Raw genomic sequence first — 22,338 nt, forward strand, 5'->3', positions numbered from 1 at the left:
ACACTTAAATAAAAGTCCAACAAGGATATTAATTTAGAATTAAAAATAACTCACCCTGAATTACCAAGATAGACATAATGTATGTAATAAAAATGTCATTAATTAAGGGGAAAAAACTCAACCCAGACTTTAAGTTTAGGGTCTGGTTCACAGATGAAGTTAAATACAATAAAATTATAATCAAAAATTTTGGAATTGTAATGATTTCTTTTTAGAAAACAAAAAGTTTTGTTTAAAAAAACTTTTTTTTTTTAAATTAAATAACTCATTTTTGTCTTGTGAACTTAAAAAGTTATTTGCCAAACATAAGCTTTTATTTGCACACATCAGAAATATTTTGTTATTATTTTAGGCCCTGCCCACGACTCATGTGAGAATCACAAGCAAAACTTTGAGTCACAAACAAAAACTTAGAATAGCAAGAAAAGATTTCTGACATGCGCAAATAAGTTTGTTTTGCAAATTATTGTTTCACTTCATGAGACAAAAATGTGTGATTTTAATTTTTAAGAGTTTTTTTTTAAGCAAAACTCAGTAGGCTTTTCTAATGGTGGCATGCATTAACAATTGAATTTTTTCTGCAGTTCCACATTAAAGTTTGATGCAGCTCTGCTTTCCTGAATGGACCGTCTTCATCTCCACTGCAAGTGTAGCAAACAGGCAGCTATTTTATAGATTACAGTCCACTATATGCATAGTGTTATGCTCTATATAGAGATGTTCCTTAGCTTTGATTATATTTCTCACAATTTTGTAATTTATCATTGTTTATTAAACTCTGAAAGCTGAATGGCTTTGTTAATATTCCGTCCTAAAATGCGTATAGATGTGCCTTTTTTTTTTTTGAGCACCTGCCCCTTTAGTGGTCTCTGCACGGCCCTCAATAATAATAATAATAATAATAATAATAAAAAACCCGTTAATTATTGTCCTGGTGTCACACCAGTAGGAGACGGAAACACACTGCATATGTATTTGGTTTTATTGAAGAAGAGAGATATGAACAGGTGGCCTGATTCAAGGCACCTTAAAATGTACAACAAGGGCTGAATCATTTATTTATTCCGAATACAAAAATACACATCTCAGTGACTCCAAATTGTAATAAATAGGTAACCATGCATTCTAACCATAAAAAGGCACAGAAAACAGTCACTTATAGTAGTCATAGAAATTATCAACTACTTTACCAAAATCATCCAGATAAGTAATAGAGGTGAGAACTGTAACATTATATTCCAACTGTGAAAACACAATACACATTATATCATTAAACCTTAGGCAATAAATATGCAAATATTGTCTGTAGCTACATATATAGTCTTACAAAGGAAACTTGTGCCATTGTAAACGTAATGTAAACAAATGAAACTCACTTTTCTTTTCTCCCGTCACTTAAAAACACACAATCACACAACCCCTCTCCCCCCCTCCAAAAAAAAAAGTCGACGATGTGTTCAATTGTCTTTTACAGATCCGCGTGGGTTCAGTTGGTTTTGGTAAAAAAAACAAAAAACAGGCAGTTTGCAGCATTATTTACAGACCAGTGGGAAACCCAGCATGTTAAATATTAAAGAGGAGAACTCTGGTCTAAAACGGCGACGGGGCGTAGAGAGGCTATAAATGATCCCTCATCAAGGACTAACACTGCAATGGGATGTCAGTTCTCATAAAACAAATATCTTTGGCAGCAAGATAAGAAAATAAGACACATATTTATGTCTTTAAAGATTAAATCTGGCTCGATTTTGTGTTCAAATCAGTGAGGAGCTCCACAGTCAACCGAACTGATTGTCGCTGTAAGAAACTGTCGAGAGCTTCAGCTGCCTGCTTTTGGGAGTTGACGTGTGTTAGATCGCCCCCTTGTGGGATGTTACAGATTACACACGACGATGCATCCAGTCACCTTTTGGGGGCTTGCGGTCCCTCAAAACAAGAGAAGTTGAACCGGTTTGTTTTGTTTTGCACCTACCTACATTAAATGCAGAAAGTACTTTACAAAACAATTCATACATGATTAATTATTTTTCTGCCACAAACTTCAATGCCTTTTAATAAGATTTTATGTGGCAAACCAACACTCAGTAGCACATAACTGCAGAGTGCAAAGAAAATTAAAATGATTGTTTTTTTAGCAGTTTTTTTTTTATATGAATAAAAATTTAGAAAGTGTTTGCTTGCATTTTTACTCACCCGTTTTTAGTCTGATGCCTCTAAATACAACAACATGCAACCAATTTCCCACAAAAGTAAGCTGAGAGTAAAAACTTTAACAAACTGCTCAGAGCTGTTTGGCATATACGTGTTGAAAACTAACGATATACACAAACCTGAAAACACAAACCCCATGAAACATGGTGGTGGCAGCATCATGGATTGGCGATGTTTTCATCAGCAGGGAAAGAGAAACTAGCCATAGTTGATGAGATCGAGACGGGAAATAACTGCAAAAGACTTGAGAGGTGAGACTGTCAGAAGACACATCCAAGGTGACAATGCTTAGATCTAGGTAAATCCATGTGTTAAAACGGCCTAGCTAAAGTCCACATATAAATCCAAGATTTAAAAATTGGAGGCTTAAAAAGTTTCTCCATCCAATTTGACAGAGTTCGAGTTGTTTTGACAAGAGGAATTTGCAAGATTTTGAATCTTTAGGTCACCAAAAGTGGTTCTCCAAGAAGGCAAAATAGTGATGCGTGCCACACTTATCAGAAACAACTGAAAGCCATGCAGGTGAGTTGCTGTCAACTCACCTGAAGTACATTGAAGGTTGTGGCACCAAGTGGTATGAATTGCACTGTAAGACACTATTAGCGTAATATCAACTGAAAGGGATACAATAGCTACGTTTCCATTGATCATACTGGGATAGAAAAAATAAATTCAATTAATAGAAACACTACAATTTTGAAAAAACTCAAGTTTTTCTAAAAGAAAAGGTTTTGAGCTAGGATGAGGTGGTTACGCCGCCGTATTGAAATTAGTGTATTTCATGAAACCGCAATGGAAACACTTTTTTCACATCACACGAGTCATGTGATCAACAACCAGATGTTACTACTGGTGGAAATGACAAAGAAGATGACAGGAAGTGGCAGGAGGATGATGGTGCAGAATGGTTTCTTAATGACGTGAACAGTTATTCAGGTGGGATTTTAATTGTGTCTTATTTAGAGGAAACACCGCAACTGCGACTTCACTTCAGCGAAACACCAACAAAGTTTTGCGCACATTTGTAATGGAAACGCAGCTACTGCAAAGCTAAAATGACCAACTATTAATCCCTAGCCTCAGTTATCAAATGTCACGTTGCATTGGAAGAAATGAAAAAAGCTTTATCGCCTGTCTTCCTCTGTTCTCTCATAATGTCTTATAGGGACGAATACATTTGAATGTGCAAATCTAACAGGGTATCATAACCTGCAAAATATTGATTCGTTTTTTAAGCCAAAAAAAAAAAAAAGGCAAAAATACGGATTGTTTTGCAGCTGAACTTATACAACTGCTTGCATGTCAGGCTACTAACTGTCTGTGCACACAAATGCACAAACAAACATTATGATACATGATAACACAACAGTCACGTCTGCCTAGTCAATCCATTCACAGACAGTCTTATTAGAGTATCATCTTGGAAGCACAGAGGAGCGAATCTACAAACAAATCAACCACTGGAAGAAGTCTGGAGCATGTAAGAAACAGCTGTGGGGTCGAACTTTAAAAATTGTCCCAGACTAAAAATATAGAAACCAAAAACCATAAACAGAAATAAAAACACAAGTTTTAGATGCCCCCCCCCAAACAGATAGAGATCATTTTGCAAAGTTTAAGAGAGAGAAACAAAACAAGAGATCAGATATTGCACCATCATTAGAATACAACAAAGTTAACATGTACAGGAGAGCAGAACAAAATCAGCAATGCACGACTGTTTAAGGTGTTTTACACTCTGTCCAAAAGGGGGAGTTCTTCACGAATGCATGCCAAGTCAGCAAAACTACAAAATGCATAAGGCTACAACACTTACAAACATTGTTTGCATCCACTTGTTTACCGTATGTACAGTGCATAAGTATGTACAAACCTAGCATCACATCTAGAAATATACCCTGTAATGCCATCGACCTTAAAGAAACTAATAGGAAAAAGTTTCTATCAACGTGGAAATAGAAGATCAACTGCTTCGTTACATATTCAAAACTTGTTACCTAATTGCTATCTTGCATTAGTTAAAACTGCCAAAAGATACAAAGTTGAGGTGATTTTTTGTTGTTGTTTTTAATCAATGTAATGATATGAGGATTTGCACTTGCATAAAGCAAGATGTGAAAAGTGCCTTTTTAGGTATTCCTAACAAAAAAACAAACAAAAATAAAAACTGAGCAATACTATAATATATTTGTCTGGCCCCTGACCAGCAGCGTCTCCTTGGAAACTGTCTGAGTGGAAGTGAGACGCCTCGCGGTCCTCGAAACAAAACCGTCAGGTTTTCCTCCAACATTCACTTTGGTTCTGTTTTCACATCCACAGACAACAACTCCACCGATTCCTACCTCGTCGTTCATTTTTCTATGATGACCGCCCTAAAGCACGTTTTACAACAAATGACCCAAAGTATGGCACTTGACAGAAATCTTTGACACGTCATAGTCATGCTAGCAAAAATAAATAAAATCGAGCGAGAGAAGAAAAAAAAAATAAGCACACCATCTTGGTTTCAGTAGTAACAAATGGCATCGTAATACTTAATAAGACATGTAAAACTTCTTCAAGTGTTATCTTGCACACCAAAAAAATCAAGACACTAATCATGCAGTTAAAGATACTTAAAAGTTTAGCAAGCGTAGCATGCGACCGCGCCCCGACAGCAGATGGAGATGTTTGTTGTTCTGCTTCGGCAGAAATCCCGAGGGTTGCTTTAATGCTCAAGATTCATCTGCAGTTCACGTTCAACTCCAACTCAAAGTGAACCCCAAACTCATGGAAGTCTTAGTTATGCTACTAGTTCATCAGACAACTAGTTATTAATATGGATTCTTGCATACCTGATAGTGTGCTATGAGTGGTTATTAACTTTGAAATGGCTTCTTTTTTTGTTGTTGCTATGAAGATTCTTGACTTCCATTTTGAACTTTCCTCAGCTTTCTGGACTGTCATGTTGGCACCGCAGCACGAACACGCACACACACGCGCACACAGGCACACTCGCACGTCCTGGTCCCGTCCACCGTCACGAAGGCGCTCACGGCGGAGCGGTTAAAGCCGGCTCCACTTGAATACCCATCTCCTCTCTCTCTCTCTCTGCCTACGGTGCTCCCAAACTCCCACGTTAGGGGGGAATGTGTGGCTTCCCCCTCTCTGGCAGTTATTGCTCCCAGGTTAAAGGTCGACCATGGAGACCTTGGCCAGCTCCTTAGTTCCCTGGAGGATTCTCTTCATATGACCCACTTTCGATATCCCCAGATCCTGAGATCCAACAGGGAGACAAAACAGAAGAAGTCAAGCACTGTGACCAAACACAAGCTAGTATGAGGAGCTGTTGGGGATTTCTATGGCTCCTATTTGCAATTGAGCAAAACACTACCGCTATAGAACAAAGGAAGACCTGTTCTGCAACAATGACTGCGTTTCCTTGGACCATAACGTTGAAAAATAGGAATTCCAAAAATTAGCTTAATGGAAACATGCCAATAAAAAAAAAAAAAAGTACGTTTTTGCGATTGGATGTGGTGGTTTTTCTCACAAGTGCAGTGGAAACACTTTCTCGCATCACACGAGTCACATGGCCAACAGCTGGGTGTTACCACCGGTGGAAAAGATAAAGACGACCTGTTTCTTAATGATTTACTGCGTGAACAAACTGATTTGCGTGTGATTTTGATCACGTTTCTTATTTAATGAAAACACAGCAATTCTGAAATTGTGTGTTTTTTTTTGTTGTTTTTTTTACATTAGCGGAACATTGACAAAGTTTTGTGTTCATTCATAATAGAAACGCAGCTATTGACACATTTCATGAACTAGAAAGTACAACCTAGGAGTGAGTGCTTTTCTTGATCCCAACTCATTTTAGGATAGAACATGCCAAGGTTTCTAGACTCAAAATTGTCCATTGCAGTAGATTTGAAGAAAAAATTTTTGTACATTTTTAACTTGACTTTTTTAACTACATAAACACTCATAATATGTGGCAGCATCATTTTAAAACAATAAACACGAGAAACAATGAACATCAGTTTATTATTTCTCAGACACAAAACCAACTTCCCTAAAAAGGAAAAGTTAACCGTGACAGGACGACTGATTGGGTTTCAGTCCTGGTGCTGCTTCTTTACTGGTTCACTGAAGAACCAGTAAAGAAGCAGAAAGCGAGATCACATCTTAGACTGATGCCGGGTTTTATTCAAAAGCACATGTATTTAAAAGTTGGATATGAAATAATCTCTTTCCCCCTGTTTTTATCCAAACTTGAAAGCATTAGTTTTGTTTTTTGTGTGTTTTTAAGGTTTGTCAAGCAGGACTGATCACAGACCAGACTAAAGAGAGAAACTCAGTTCTTTATACACAAGATAACAATACAAAAACATTTTAGAGTATGAATTATAATTTAGTTTGTACACTAAAGAATTTGAACAGAAGTAGAGCAAAAACAAAAATCCTATAAGACATTTTTCATTCAGTGCAGTGAAGCAATTAGAGTCAGAGACCTAAAACACAATAAACCTGTAAATAAACAAAAATATGAATGGGTCAAAAGCACAAAACAGTCATCTGGCTGTCAGATATTTAACAGAATCACCCTTATATTATCAGTTCATGCTAAATCTGATATACGTCTTTGTGTTTTAGGAGGAGCTGCTCGGTCCAACCAGGCGTTTTTGCACAGCTGAATTGTTGCCATGAAGGATTTCTCAGACATCCATGAAAGAGTCAAGGCAACACTCCAGGTACGTTGTTGATGAGCGAAAAACATTATTACACGATGTGAAGCTCAAAAAAGATGATTTTACACAATGCTGCCCCTTTAAAACATCACAGGTCATCAGATTGTGGTCTTCAACAAGTCGCTCAAGCTAGGCTTGAATCCCCTCCCGCCCCCCCAGCGTCTTCTGCTTCCCTCCTGGTCAGTAAACACAGTGTTAGTGGGTTAGCAGGTCTTAATCACCGAGCAACACCAGACAGTGGAAGCCAAGCAGAGCGATGCAGCAGGGAGACATGGGACAGGCCACAGAGCCATAGAGAAGCAACACACCAACAGGAGACAGGAAGAACTGATTGTCGGACTCACTACGAGCTGTAAACACCAGTGTGTGTGTGTGTGTGATTACCTTTAGGTCCCTCCTCTCCAGGTGCAGCAGCTCTGAGCCTCGGATGTCGTGCCGTATGAAGGTGTCTCTGTACTCCCCGAGACTCAGCTGTTCCAGCCAGACGCCCACCTCCTCTGTGCCCCACCTCTCCACTACTCACACACACACCCGCACCCGCACACACACACACACGCACACACACACACACGCACACACACACACAAAGCAGAGCAGAGAGGAGCTCAGAGCGCCTCACAGGTACCACTTCACCTGAATCTCTGACTCATTTCACCCAGGATCTTTCTCTCTCACACACACACACACATGGCGATGGCGTCACAAACAAGCACACACACACACACACACACAGAAAAGCTCAGATGGGCTCAAACTGGTAAATTACAGGTGAGGAAGAGAGGAAGGATGGAGAGAAATGCAGTGGCGGCGGATTGGCAGGGAAAGGATGAAGAGGCTGATAGGTGGTAAGAAGGATGCAACCTGTTTCAGGTGAGAGTTTGGGGTGAGTGCAGATGAAGGAGGGCTGGGGGAGGGGGTCATGCTTTAACTAGGCCTGCCACAATAACAAATTGTCCCAGTAGTTATTGTGATAAACGAGAATATTGCTGTCTTGAGACCATTTTCAAGTAATATAGTCATAATGCCATAATAATGCAAGTTCACCTGCTAACAAACATTTAACACTGAACTGGGAGACATTTTGAATATTCAAAATAAATAAAGAAAACAACTAAAAGGAACAAACAAAATGGACGCTCAGGTCTTTGCAAATTAAACTGATTAAAAGAAAAAGAAAAAAGGGACAAATTGAGACCAAAGTACCAGACTGAAGACTTCAGTCATCCAGTGTTTGGTAGAAAGAGAGAGAGAAAAGAGAAAAATGCTGAACCATGCAAATGTTTCTTAGTTCATCATGAGATTCACTGATTTATTGATTATTGTGACAGGCTTAGCATCAACTGGGGTTGGGACACAGAAGATGGAGGAGGAGAGAGGAGAGAGGAGGCAGAAGCCTTAGAGGTCTGCAGGAAGTTCAGCCTGCGGTGACAGGAAGACCCTCCCCCCCCCTACCCGTCTGGACAACCGGTTCAGCCTGACGAGCTACAACCGGATCACCTCCGCTCTTCCACAAACCCGGACGGGAGCATGAATGAAGGGGTGGGGGTGCAGGTTGATGGTTCGGGATGTAACACCTCAACCACACGCCGTTTGTGTCACCAAGCATTTCCACCTCTACGTGTCGACTTCATGCACGTCCTTATCTAAAGGAAGCAACGCGGCCTCCGAGGCACCACGTTACGCTTCGGGCTAATTGACCTTTGACCCTTCCTGAGCAGCTGTGGGTACGTGTGTCTGCTCAGAGAGGTGACGGTGCGAGCGCCCCTACCTGACTGAGGGCTCGTCTTCTTGGCGGCCTTCTCCTTCTTGAACTTGGGCACTATGCGGAACACGCTGCTGCGACTGTTCCTCTTGCCGTAACCCAGAGAGGGGTCCTGGTACATAAGCACAGTCAACCTATAGCCTTTCATTTAGCTACTCAACTCTCTTGTTCTCTGGAGCAATGCTACATTTTAGCAAGACTAGCAGCAAAACCGTGGGAACACTTTGTGAATTAGATGGGGAGGGGCGGGATGCACCGTAAAACATTGTCTTTATGGGGCCCGATGCAGCCTTTTGCCAATCAATGGCCGCAGCGTACACTAGCTGCGGCCATTGAGCAAAACATCAACGATATTATGCTAATGTCGAAAAAACTAAATTTTGCAATTGCAGTGTTTCTGTTGAATAAGAAATGCAATCACAGTCACACGTGAATAAGATTGTTCACGTGATAAGATGTTACAAAACATGCTGCGCCGCCGTCCTCCTGCCACTTCATGTCTTCTTCTTCTTTGTCTTTTTCTGCCAGTAGTAACATCAGGTGGTTGATCACATGACTTGTGTGATGCGAAAAAGTGTTGCCATTGCAGTTTTGCGAAACATACTAATTTTGATACAGCTGAAAAGCCGCCTCATCCTAGTGCAAAAACGTTTTACCGATAAAATGGAGCCTTTTTGTAATTGCTGTGTTTGTTTTCTAAAGTCCAATTGCCACAATTATTTGGTCAATGGAAACGCAGCTAGTGACTATAAAAAGTATTCACGCCACTTTGATGTCTTATCTTTTTATTGCTTTTGGAAAATCAATCATGATCTACCAAATGTTGATCTTTGTCAAAATCTTTGTCAAAAACTTCATTTTGACAAATACGTTTTTTTCTTTTTTTTAAATTACAGTTACATATCTTGTGATTTATGAAGGGAGTGGCTTGAACTAATCAGAAAGTCAAAGCTGAAACGTTACATTTTAAAAGCAAAATAACCTGCAAAGGTACCGTTCTTTCCGCACTATAAGGCGCACCTTCAATGAATGGCCTATTTTAAAACTTTTTTCATATATAAGGCGCATAGAATAGACCCTACAGTAGAGGCTGGAGTTACGTTATGCATCCACTAGATGGAGCTGCACTAAACGGAATATCAACAAAACAGTCCGACTCCAGTCGGCGAGGAGAGCCTTCCACGACTGGGTCGGGGCGTGGCCGGACGATGGTCACCCTTCTCTGTTCGCGCACAGCATGTTGGTGGAGAACGTGGTGCTAAATTACCTGCAGACGACCCGATTATCAGGTTGGTAGATAGGTCAGTCAAACTTTATTAACAAACCAGCGTTCTGACAACTATCCCAGCATGCACAGCACGCTTTTTCTTCTACGGGCGAAAATGAAATCGGCGGCTGCTTACCGTAGTTGCTAGACCTGTTGTGGCTCAATATTGGTCCATATACTGTATAAGGCGCACCGGATTATAAGGCGCACTGTCGGCTTTTGAGGAAATTGAAGGTTCTTAGGTGCGCCTTATAGTGCGGAAAATACGGTACATTAGTTTTAGAGAAAAACTAAATGTTAGGGATGTCCAGCAGTTTTCGAGCATTCCAGTCGTTACTGCTGGACACAAACGTAAACAATACTGGGGGCTGAAACGATTAATCAATTGATGAATTGACTATTGAAATAATCAACTAATTTAATAATCTTGAGTATATAGACACAGAGAAGCCATTTGTCAGATGAATTCTTTGTTATAAATGGTTAAGTGTTCACTTAAGGAATGCTGTGATTGCATCTTAGGAAATAAAATGTTTATTTTCTTTCTTAAAAAGGAATTGACTTATTTGTTTTGCAAATAGGCTTTAGTGGTCAAAAGAAAAATGTGCAGAATATGTCATTTTTTTTACATATTACCTGCCAGAATAATGAATAGAGCAATCAATTACTAAACTAATCGTTAGCTTATTTTAGCTAATTGTTACCTAAAAAGAGTTCACATTCTGACTGCCTGGTTCTGTTTTTATTAGAACCGAGTTGTAATGTGTCGCTGTTACCTCAAGGTGTCAGACTGACACTGACCAAGACTTAAGGACCAGACTCACATAAACTGGGTTAAGATGGATCCCTGAGCTAGAAAGTTACAGTAACTTCAGCTGCATTTCTTTTGCTACACTAAGTACTTCATGCGTATATGTAGGCTACGCCACCTGCTGGCATAAATGGAAACTGTAATTGCTCCGAGCGCAAAGAGGCCAGTTCCATGTTTTTTTAGATGTTGTTTCTTTTTTTCCACTAGTTTCAATAAAAGGCTAATTTTTAACAGTAAAAACATAAAAGCAAAAAATATCTTTTAAAAAAACCCTAAAACATGTTTTTAATGGCTCTAGGATCAGTCTTTGCTGATTAATATTTTTTTATCTCTTCTACAGAGGTATATTTTCAGTTTTTAAGAGGTTGGCTGTTTTTGCAACATAAGAACAGTTTCTACCACTTATATGTTGACCCTTATAACTAAAGAGTGAGATAAACTTCAATTTCTGTTTGGATTTACATGTTGCGTATGGATTGAAATGGTAAATTTTTAGACAAAGGGTTCACCTACTTCCCTACTCTGTTTGTTACATCGTCTTTTGTTTACATCTGTGTACATGAGCACACCTGTCTCTGCTGTGAGAAGCAGGAGCTGCTGACAGAGGCTGCTTACCTCCTCGTCGTTGGGCTGCAGTATGTGGTACAGCCAGGGGATTTCTCCCAGTTTGCCCAGTTCAACATCCAGGCTCTGCAAAGCACTGGACAGCTGCTCCTCCTCAGGCGGGTCCAGTTGCTGCCAGAAGCAAGAAAAGTCAACTCATTTAAAAAAACAAAAAACAAAGCAATAAAACCAGGAATTTTGGTCAAACCAAAAGATAATATATATATATATATATATATATATATATATATATATATAGAGAAGAGAATCAATTCCAGAACTAACCAGAGAGACTCGTCCCAACAGAAGGGACTCAGTCTCGTTGTGCAGCGCCTTGACGGTGCTCGCCACCTCGATAGCAGTGTTCCTAGTCAGACTCTGGAGAAGGAACACAACCGGTAGTGAGGCTCACGTCACGCAATGAGCGGCTCATTAAACATCCTGAACACGAGCAACAAGACACGCTTCCTGTTGCAAGTTAAATAATCTGCCAGTGGAACTGGTACCTTTTTTTTTAAATCAACCTTAAGGAACTATTGATTCAAAACAAGCTCCTGTATTTAGCTGAAAAATTACTTGTAAGTTAGTTTTATCTTATTTCAAATGTACAAAGATATTTACATTGGAAACCAGACAAAAATACTGAGTAACATTTTCTGTCTTTTTCTGTATTTTTTACAAATACGTAAAATAAATGTTTTTAATCAAAGTTACATAGTGCAGCTTTAAATGTGCTGCTTTAAACAGACTGTAGTAATGTGCTGTCCTGGCTGTGTTAGTAGCTGCTTACCTCTGGGAACTTGGGGTGCATTTTGTTGATGGCGTGAGACGCGGCGTTAACAGCGTGAGCCAGCTCCTGCTCCAAAAGCCCGTTGGTTTTGGCGGCTTCGCATATCCTGCAGCCACATGGAGAGAACGCTTACAGGACTGCAGCCACGGCTAATGGACTCGGACCCGACATTCTGGATCAAGTGTTCCTACCTTGTGATGAGCTCTTCGGCCGCCCGGGCGCACATCTGCATCAGGGCGTTCTCCTCCTCTGTGGCCAGATCCACAGACTGCTGCGGGTAGAGGTGAGGCCGCAGCGGGGGCTTGTCGTACTTCAGTTTGTCCTCCCATGACTTCAGCGTGTTCTCAAACGCCTGCAGGAAACAGTTTGAGAAGGTTCAGGATAAGTTAGAGCTGCAATAAAACCAATACTAGCTTTAAATACATTTTTTGGTTTTTGAAGATTTAAGTTTTGGGAAATCTGGATTTTCCTTTTTCTTCAAAGCACTCCTTGGATTCCCATAGTTCAGAGTGATGTCAGCAAGACCAGGGAGGCCATCTTGTTTACAAGTTGTTGTTTTTTTTACCATTTATATTTATTTGGACTTTCAGGTCATGACAAAATATAAGAGTCAGGCTAAGTTCATTATGTTACAAGAACAAAGTCATGATAATAAAATTGAAGTACTACAAATTGCAAGTTGCTGAAAATGTGCTATATAAATAAAATTACCTTACAAGAATAAACTCTTAACAGGTCTCTAATAGGTAGTAATTTTATGAAAACTCCAACATGAAAGATAACATAAAATTTAAACAGATTTTTGCTCCAACATTTTAGATGTTCTTCTGGTAAGTTTTCATCATTATTGTGCTAATATTATGACTATATTCTCATAACTACTCCGTCATACAGAATGGATTATTGAAATACTGCAAAAACCCAAACTCTTACCAAGTATTTTTGTAGTTTCTAGTGTAGATAGTGTAGTACGCTTGAAATAAGACAAAACTAATTCATTAGTAATTTTTCAGCAATAGGAGATTGTTTTAAGTCAATAATTCCTTAATCATGATGAAAAGTACTAGTTCCACGAGCACATTATTTCACCTATATAACATGGAAAAAATGTGCCAGTGGAACTAGAACTTTTTCATGAATATTAAGGCATTATTGAGTTAAAACAAGCTCCTAAATCTTGCAAAAAAGTTACTTGTACGTTAGTTTTCTCTTACTTCAAGTGTGATAAGATGTCTAGCCCTTTGAGACGAGACAAAAAATACTTAGTAAAATTCTGTGTTTTTGAAGTATAAAATCCACTTTTTAAAAATATTTTCTGCCACTTTTAATTTTTTTTTGAGAAAATAAATGAAAAAAAAAAAAAAAGATCAAAACCAAAACTTGAATCAGGTATGAAAATAAACCAGGAGTTTTTATTTTTTAGCAGTGTCATCCTGTCTCCATCTCCTCCCCATCCCCCAGCCCAGCATGCCTCCCTCACCCGGTCTCTGGTGAGCATCTGCGCTCTGTTCTTGTGCTGGATCTTGATTACTCCGGGCGGCTGGATCCAGGCCTCGCCGTCCACCTGGATGGGAACGCCCTCGTCTCCCAGGATGGTGATCTTCACCGTTCGACACTGATTCAGACAGAGATGCGGGTTAGCTGGGAGGAAGCTGACTGTCGCCCTCGCTCGCTGCCGTCCGTGTTGCTGCTCACCTGGGCTATGCGATGATGTTGCAGCTTGATGACTCTGGACACGGCCATCTGCATGCTCCCAAACACGGCCACCACCTCCAGGATCTTATCGTCAAACGATGGAGCACAGAAGATCTGCACAGCATCACAGTACAACGTGAGAGATGCCTTTGTTGCATTTGAAGATGTTTCTCAGCAAAAATACAAAATCAATCTGCAGAGATGAAGTACTTTGGTTTTTTTCAAGATGGCAGGTGTGGATTTTTATTCAGGCACCTTAGATGGATCATTTATGTACTGAAAACGCACCAGAAAAACTGATTTACCTACCAGCAGTAGGTAAATCAGTTTACCTACGAAGTGTTGATAGCTCATAACTGAACGTTTTTAAATGAAACATGCCTGGAAACACAAAAACTAAAAATAATCCTGAGTTTACTAAATGACCGTAAAACTTTGGTATAAATTTACTAAAGCAGTTCTTCTCTACTTGACTCCTGGAGTTCATTTTCTAACTGACGTTGGCAGCTAGCTGCGCTGCAGTGCTAATGCTAAACCTTTATGTTGCCAGAAACAATATATTGTGACTGACTAACATGAACAGGTAGAAATACATAAAGATAAAACCAACACCATTAAAATCTGAAAATGAAATACGATACAGTATTTTAAAAAGAAATCCATTATAAAACTGAAAAGTTGAAAAATATAAGTGAAATTCAAAATTCAAAAATAAAATAAGGAAATATAGCAACTGCATCAATGCAGTTTCATCTTTTGCAAACACATTATAATTTACTCTTAAAATGTATTCTTGGATTGAGAAGTTATTCAAAGTTTCATTTTGAAAGTTATTTTTTATTATTACTTATTTCACTTTTGAAACCTGTTCTTTTCGTGGACTAATTTTTCTCCTCACACGTCAGCACCACATTTACATAACAGCACAGAGTGTGTGAGTGTGTCTTCTCCGGGGGCTTCCTCAGGGACATTAGCGAAATCTGACACTTTAACAAACCAGCCCACGTAGCGTCCGGTCTGCAGTACGTCAGGGTCGTGTCAAACCAGCGTCCGTCTGCGCCGGCATTCATTGGCTGGCAGCGGAGGAAAAACTGAGTGGTTTTTACTGTGACTGTACTCACATCGTCCTCCTTGGTGCCGCCCCAGAAGTTGGTTCCGCCTGCGTAGCTGGGGATGTTCAACACTGCAATCCCCTGTAGGCTGGGCAGGGGGATGTACTGACCGTCACACTGGAAGACATCAGGGCAAAGTAAAGCTCGGCTTCGGGTCGCTTAAGCAGCGACCCGAAGCTTAAGCTTCGGGTTGTAAAATCTCCGTGCGATTATACAACCCACATGCCGAATTAGTGTGATACTGCAGAGATTTACCCAAGGGACACTCAAATGTTGCAGGAATGACATCAAACAAAATGACTTAATCTTATTGTGTGGCATGCAGATGCTTTGTTTGCACTGATAAAGTCATCATGTGCGGTACGCTGAACACTTGGAGTGAGTCCAAGTGATGGCAGCCTGATCTACAACACCCCAAGATACGCAGCAAGTCATGTGACAGCAGATGACGGCTAATGCTGGAGTTCAACGTCCATCAAACACTTTCAATAGTCATTTTGAAACGCCACCGGTTCCTCACCTCCAGCTGCACTTTTTGCTCCAGGTTCTTGTAGGTTCTTTGCAGCAGCTCTTTGGTGCCCAGAACACCATACCACATCATGTTCTTCGTACGACTCCTGGGTTGGGGATGGTGCATTAGTCGTTTTATTGATATGGCCAGGGAAAAACATTTGTATTTAAATTAGTCTGTCAGGAAAAAGAACCGCAGAAATAACAGACCACAGGGTTAGCTGAAAAAAAAAAAACGAAATTACAAATGAGAGAAAATATTTTTAAAAAGTGGCTTTTATTTCAGTCCCTCCTTCAGTGAGATGTACAACAGCATAATTACGAGAACACAGTCATAATATTAGCAGAAGAAAGAAGAAATTTTACCAGAAGAACCAAGAAAAAAATTGCTTTGCTGAGAAAAAGTGCAGATACTTTTTGTAATGTTGTTTTTCATATTGGAATGTTTCATTGTCCAAATATTACAACTTTGTTCTGGTAATATTAAGACTCTATTCTCGTATTAGTTTGATTTCATTGTCATATGATTTTATTACCTCACTGTCACTGAAGTCTTGTAAGTTCATGAAAATAAAAATAAACATTTGTGGCCTCACTCTTATATTCTGTCATAGAATAGAGCTGAGTCCAAAGTCCAAAGTCAAAGTTTGACAAAAATCCACATTTTCCATAAATGAAATCTTCAAAACCCAAAACTTTGATGAATCGCTAACATCAATGTGTCGCCCGGCCCGGCGCATCACCTGCATTTCTCTGGATGCTCCTCTCTCTTGTTGTTGAACTCCAGAGAGATCTTGGCGTCCAAGCCGATGCCAAAGTAGTTATTCATGACGCATTTCTCCATGTAGCCATCTCTGCCGCACAAGGAGACAAAGAAACGTCTGTAAGCAAGACGGACACTGGCTACGTTTCCATTAGCCATAACATTTCACAAGTAACAAAAATCTATTCGCTTAATGGAAACAGCAATTTTGGGGAAAACTGATGTTTTCGGTAAAAAAATTTTTTTGCTTGTATCGAAATAGATGTATTTCACAAAACATTTTTTTCGCTTCACAAGGGTAATGTAATGAACAGATGGATGTTACTACTGGCAGAAACAACAAAGGAGACGACAGGAAGTGGAAGGAAGATGATGGTTTGTTGTTGCTGGCTCCACCAGAGCTCTCACAGCATCACAGCTCATAAAAAGTTGTGTCATTCTAACATATTGAATCCATAGCTCTTCTGTAAAATGGCCGACAACTATTTCCCCAAAACGCCACTCCCAAGTAGGTGGGGCTTGTCACTCCAATGCCTGAAGAAAACGCAGACGTCTCCTCTGATTGGCTGATAGATGATGAGCGCTAGCACCATTAATAAATCATGATTATGTCGCATAATTTCTCTGTCATAATTTTGAATGTCTTATCACGTGAACAAGCTAGAAACACCGCAATTGCGAAATGACATTCTTTGTTGGACATTAGCGGAATATAGACAAAGATTTGCGCATGTTTGTCATGGAAACGCGACTTCAGAGAGCAACTAGACATGTGAACGACAAAGAGAAGTGAAGGCAGTTCAGCTCTCACAGCGAGTCGAGGTCGGGGTCGATGAAGGGTGTCGCGCCGAACGGGTCAATGTTAGCCAGCAGCATCTTGCTAATGATGGAGCTTCCGGCGATGGAGGCGGCCAGCCCGGCTCGCAGCCCTGCACACAAACACAAAGCATCCGTCAGGAAACGGCACCGGGCTGCGGCTTCTGACGGAGTGGGGACATTTTGGTGCAACAGGTTGAGGTGTGTGTGTGCGTTTACCAGGGCAGATGATGCGTGTGTTGAGCACGGGGAGGTTCTCCTTGCTGGTGGTGAAGGGGGTGATGGTGAAGGGGCCGTACGACTGGGTGCTGCGGCTCACTCTGCTCTCTGTCGGGGAGCAGGGGCTCCGGGCGGCTGAACACACAGAGAAGCACACAGGGAACGCTTCAGTCTTTTCTCGACTGAACTGAATGGTTCCTAGGGTTCAAAACGACACACTGTGTAAAATAGAGCCTGTTTCATCTAATACTGACGCTGTGATAACAGGTAATGAAGCAGCCGAATAAAACAAACCCTCCAAATACAGGCTAATTCGTACAAAACTAAACGACTAACCATAATGTCTACTTTTACTAAGTGAGAACGATTAGTCTAAAAACAGATAATAGTTATCAGCTGACAGTGACATACTTCATAGGAGATCGTTCTTGGACAAGATCAATTTACACCTCTTTGACTGTTCTTACTGTGAATGTGTGAGCATCTGTCTGCTTTGCTCCTTATCGCTAAACTGAACCCGTCTTTCTCTCTCAGATATGGGGTCTCTGCGGACTGAAGAACATGCTCCTCAAATAATCAACTTAGAAGATTTCAACTGTAAAGCATCACAAAGAAATGTAAGCTGAGGCTGGTTTAGGAGCGTTTTTTTCTCAGAAGGACAGTGTTGTTTTCTTCAGCTGGAACTGGATGTTTTCTAACGCAGCAAAAATGAATTCAGCTTGGTCGTTTTTATAAAACTGCTAACATTGAGCACAATTTGTTACTTTAATTGTTACTGCAGTAGTACTTCAGAATATCATGATAAAATTCAAAGCCCATATCACACACCCATAGACATTAGGTAAGAAATAAGACATAAAGATATGAAAGGGCAACTTTATCTAACTTAAACACCTAAAACTGTCGTCTTGTTTTCAGATCCTGGTGTTTCCAGGTCAGAAAAGTCAACATGCAGTGAAAGGAAAGGTGGCAACACGAAGCTGAGCATTCGAGTGCTACCAGCATGTCGACTAACTGTAATAAAAAGTGAGGAAGAAAGGAAGCAGGACTCGGATAAACAGGAAGGCGTTCTGCCCCGCAGAGGTTGAAACGTCCTGTGGTCGGTCCAAGGGAGGGGGTCTCCATGGTAACCTGTCTGGACTTGGGGGACAGCTTCAAACAGCAGCTCTACCCTGCCGTCAGGTAGGCTCATTTATCACCGGAGAACTTCTCCGTGTCAACAGGCTGTTGTGGAAAACTGCAGATGTGAAGATAAACAGCTCAGCCTGAAGCAGGAGGTGGAATACCACAGCAGGGAAGCTCCTCTGCGCTCACTTTTAGCACTAATCCCTGAGTTTATTTATGACAGGAAACATGATTTGCGTCAGCAGAACATTTTTCCATGAGCCGTGTGTCTGATCCCTACGCTGCGATGAGTGGAATATCCACAAGGTGGCGACATTTAAAGTCCCTTTCAGCAACAAGTGAAGTTTGTTTTTTTGTTTTAAATCTACACAGAGTCGGTCAGTGGAAGGTTTGCAGGCGGAGTGTAACCTGGATGCCTGGCATGTCAGAGGTCAGAGCGAAGGAGTAAACACTCACACGACACCGCCTCCAGTTCCTTGGTGTCCTCGTCCTTCTCGCTGTCCCTGTTCTCGTCCTCGCTGTCCTTCCTGAACTCCAGTGGCGACGGTAGCTCCGTGTCATCCGTGTGGGCGTTCTGCTCGTCCACCACTGCAGAGAGAAAGCGGAGGAGTGATGCGCTGAACATCCAGAAAATAAATAATAATAATAATAATAAAAATAAATAAATACACATAGACGCAGTGCAAAAGTATTCACATCTCCTTTACTGACTGGGTAGGAAAAAAACGGAAGAAGTCTCGTATGCGGTTTATCATGAGGCAAGGACAGTCCTGGCATCGATTTGATTAATTGATCATTGATTTATAACATTTTGGGTTTTTGAATATTTAATTTAATGTGGATTTTATTCACCAATACACTCTTTTAGAGTGAACAATGGAAACCAAAGTGTTTTTTATTTTCATTTTATTTCTTGTTTTTGTTTGTCGTATTTTATTTAGCATACTTAAAATATTGTCCAGGTCCAGTGTGAACAAAATTAAAAGTTTATTGGTCCTTGAGAAACGTCCCACTATCAGTTTATTACATCTCAAAAACAACCATATCATCGTTTATCGCAATATCTGCTGGGACAGTTTATCGTCCGACAAAACTGGTGATGGTGACAGGGCTAGCTGCCAGCGCTCATGTTTTCTTATAAGCGTTTGCCTCCAATAATAAAACAATATTTCAAACACGCAGAATCCTAAATCATCAGACGTCAGAAAGTAAGTGCACCTCTCACAGCCTGGTCTATGATCTGCCGGACGGCTTTCTTCAGACTGTTGGCCCTGAGCATCAGCTGGTCCCGGCTTTTAAACAGCTGCTGGGGGGGCCCGCTGCCCCCCCGCCCTTTCTCCGTCTCCTCCTCCTCCAGCTTCCCCTTGAGCTCCGTCAGGCTCTCCTCGCTGGCCTCCTCCTCCTCTTCTTCCTCCTCTTCCTCCTCCTCTTGTTCTTCTTCCACGATCGGAGGGGTGCAGTGGGGAAGCGGCGGCAGGGACTGGGACTCTGCGTTCAGCGTCTGCAGGAGGGAGTCCAGCTTCTCGTTCAGGATGGCACACTGATGGGAGGGGGGAGGCAGTTAGAAAATAAAGACTAGTTAAAGAAAATTAAAGAGGAAAATGGTGATTCTTTTCTCTTTTTTTTTTTTTTACTTACTTTGAGAGACATGGAGTCGCACTCCTCAAGGTTCTCTGTGCTTTTCTCATACGCTTTCCCCACTTTGGCAATAAAATCCTTCACTGTTTCGCACAGAATCCTGAGGAACACAAATAAAAATGAATCTTCATTCCTCTGCTGTTTTCAGGTGCAGACGCTGCAATAATGCCAGAGATGTCCCAATCAAAATCAAATCTACTGTATTTGGCCTGCCACTCTGCAAAAACACAAAATCTTACCAAGTATTTTCAGTCAGATTTTAAATTGCCAATTGCCTCAAATTTTATTTAAATAAGCCTGTGTTGGATTTTTCTTCACTGCACGCGTCTCAGTATTTTCGGAATAAGACAAACTTACAAATAGCATTACAGAATGATATAGGAGACTGATTTAAAACAATAATTCGTTAATGCTGATGAAAAAGTACCAGTTCCACTGGGAGAATATTCTTCAGGGCAAACTGTCTTGTTTTAAGTGAAATAATTTGTCAGTGAATCTACTACTTATTCACCAATATTAAGAAATTATTTTTCTTAAATTAAGCGTCTATATCTTGCTGAAAAGTTACTTGCAAGTAAGTTTTCTCTCATTCCAAGAGTACTAGGATATTTGCACTAAAAACTAGACAGAAATACTTGATCAAATTTACTGTTTTTCCAGTATTAAAATAAACTTGTGCTCCCCATAACTTGCTTTCCAGACCTGGTGTTACTGATGCAGCAGCAGCAGCTCTTAAAATGTATTTTCTGTTGACATTCAGTCCAATTAAAGGCTCCAGTTCACAGGCTGACTTCTGACAGTGGAGCACTTACTTGGCAGAGGAGATGACCACAGAGTGCTGCTCTGAGTTGAGGATCTTTGTGAGGTGAGTGGTCACTGAGTGTTCATACGCTGAAATGTGAAACTGCAAAAAGAAAGAAATGGATGAATAGTGTCAGTCTGTTGCAGAGGGATCATTCTTCTTCTTTTTCTTCTTCCTGTTCTGAACCTTAGCTGAATTGAAGCAGCATTAAAAAAAACATAAGTCAGGCGCTCGCCGGTCTGTCTGAAGGTCCTGCTGTGTCAGAGTGTGCGCGGCAGTCGTTACGTCTACCTGGCAGTCGTCGGCTCCCTCGGGTGTGGTGGGGCAGCTGTGTTTGGGTGGGATCTTGATCTCGTAGGTCATGATGCTCCAGCGGTCCAGCATCTTGGTGCTGGCCCGCTCCAGCTTCTCCAGGATCTGGGGCAGTTGGGTGTCATCGTCGCACGAAGGGCCCCAGCCCAGCACCCGGGCCAGATCGTTGCCGGTGCCGAGGGGCAACACCCCCAGCTGGCACTGAAAGGCAGCAGGCAAAGGGGTTTACTGGGCGGCGCGGTGACGTCGCTGCTCCGGTTACATGACTGTGTTTTATGAAAGTCAGCCAGCAGGAAAGACAAACCATCTGCTGGGAGTTCACAGATTGAGGTTCCCAAACATCCAACGTGGTTACAGGTCGAAGGAATGAAACAGGAATGAAACAGAGGAAGGTTGCTTTGCTCCATTCAGCCTTCCTGTTTTCTACTTAAAGCTACAATATGTAACTTTTGAAATAAATCTTATATTTTGCATATTTGTTAAGATTGTCATGATGTGACATTATGTTATGAGACAGATGAATATGTGTGTAATAATCTCCTCCACTTCCCTCCTGTGCTGCTGCAGTGATCTGCAGAAATTCTTCCGGTCAAAAACAACCAATCAGAGCCAGAAGGTGGTTCTTAGTGCTGTCAATCACCCTAGTGTAACTGCTCACAACCTCCTTTGCTCTATGCTGCTACAGCTGGTGCACCACAATGTAGCCAGCAATAAATGTTAATGCTAGCTAGCATAGCCACCAATGACGGCGGAAAAACTGTTTTCTGTAATGGTTGTAAGTTGTTTTTCTTTAATTAGCACGTTGAACAGCGTATACAGGAGAGTGATTAACAGCGCTAAGACCCGCCTCCTGGCTCTGGTTGGTTGTTTTTGTCCGGTATCTCAGGAAGGAAGTGGAGAAGCTTGAATTCCTTCAAATTCTTATCCCATCACAACATAATGACAATTTTACCAAACATGTAAAAAACATGTTTTATAGAAGTCACATGCTGCAGTTTAAAAGCACACAACCCTTTCCAAATGTCTGATTTTAAAGAGAAAAAAAAAAACATATCATTTTCATTAAACTTCACTGTTGTGTACGATTGAAAACCTTGATTAAGATGTATTGAAATATGTGATAATAATGTGAGAATCTTCAAGGGTGTTAAGACAAGACTAAGTTCAAA

General features: G+C 40.8%; 1 protein-coding gene across 1 annotated transcript in view; it reads right to left on the reverse strand.

The window, feature by feature from the left end:
- Positions 1–964: 964 nt before the first annotated feature.
- Positions 965–22,338, reverse strand: part of dgkh (diacylglycerol kinase, eta) — a 33,444-nt gene continuing 12,070 nt past the window's right edge. Inside the window, exons 8-26 of the mRNA XM_008437511.2 lie at positions 21,149–21,370; positions 20,868–20,959; positions 20,056–20,155; positions 19,636–19,957; positions 18,874–19,005; positions 17,293–17,427; positions 17,069–17,186; positions 16,238–16,348; positions 15,505–15,601; positions 14,994–15,101; positions 13,873–13,986; positions 13,658–13,792; positions 12,369–12,529; positions 12,178–12,283; positions 11,673–11,765; positions 11,400–11,519; positions 8,713–8,840; positions 7,329–7,459; positions 965–5,466 (exon numbers count right to left, since the gene is read on the reverse strand). Of these exons, the coding sequence (XP_008435733.1) occupies positions 5,414–5,466; positions 7,329–7,459; positions 8,713–8,840; positions 11,400–11,519; positions 11,673–11,765; positions 12,178–12,283; positions 12,369–12,529; positions 13,658–13,792; positions 13,873–13,986; positions 14,994–15,101; positions 15,505–15,601; positions 16,238–16,348; positions 17,069–17,186; positions 17,293–17,427; positions 18,874–19,005; positions 19,636–19,957; positions 20,056–20,155; positions 20,868–20,959; positions 21,149–21,370 (2,478 nt within the window). The 3' untranslated portion in view covers positions 965–5,413. The remainder of the gene's footprint in view (positions 5,467–7,328; positions 7,460–8,712; positions 8,841–11,399; positions 11,520–11,672; positions 11,766–12,177; positions 12,284–12,368; positions 12,530–13,657; positions 13,793–13,872; positions 13,987–14,993; positions 15,102–15,504; positions 15,602–16,237; positions 16,349–17,068; positions 17,187–17,292; positions 17,428–18,873; positions 19,006–19,635; positions 19,958–20,055; positions 20,156–20,867; positions 20,960–21,148; positions 21,371–22,338) is intronic.

The sequence above is a fragment of the Poecilia reticulata genome, linkage group LG2 (genome assembly GCF_000633615.1).
Source record: "Poecilia reticulata strain Guanapo linkage group LG2, Guppy_female_1.0+MT, whole genome shotgun sequence".
Lineage (NCBI taxonomy): Eukaryota > Metazoa > Chordata > Actinopteri > Cyprinodontiformes > Poeciliidae > Poecilia > Poecilia reticulata.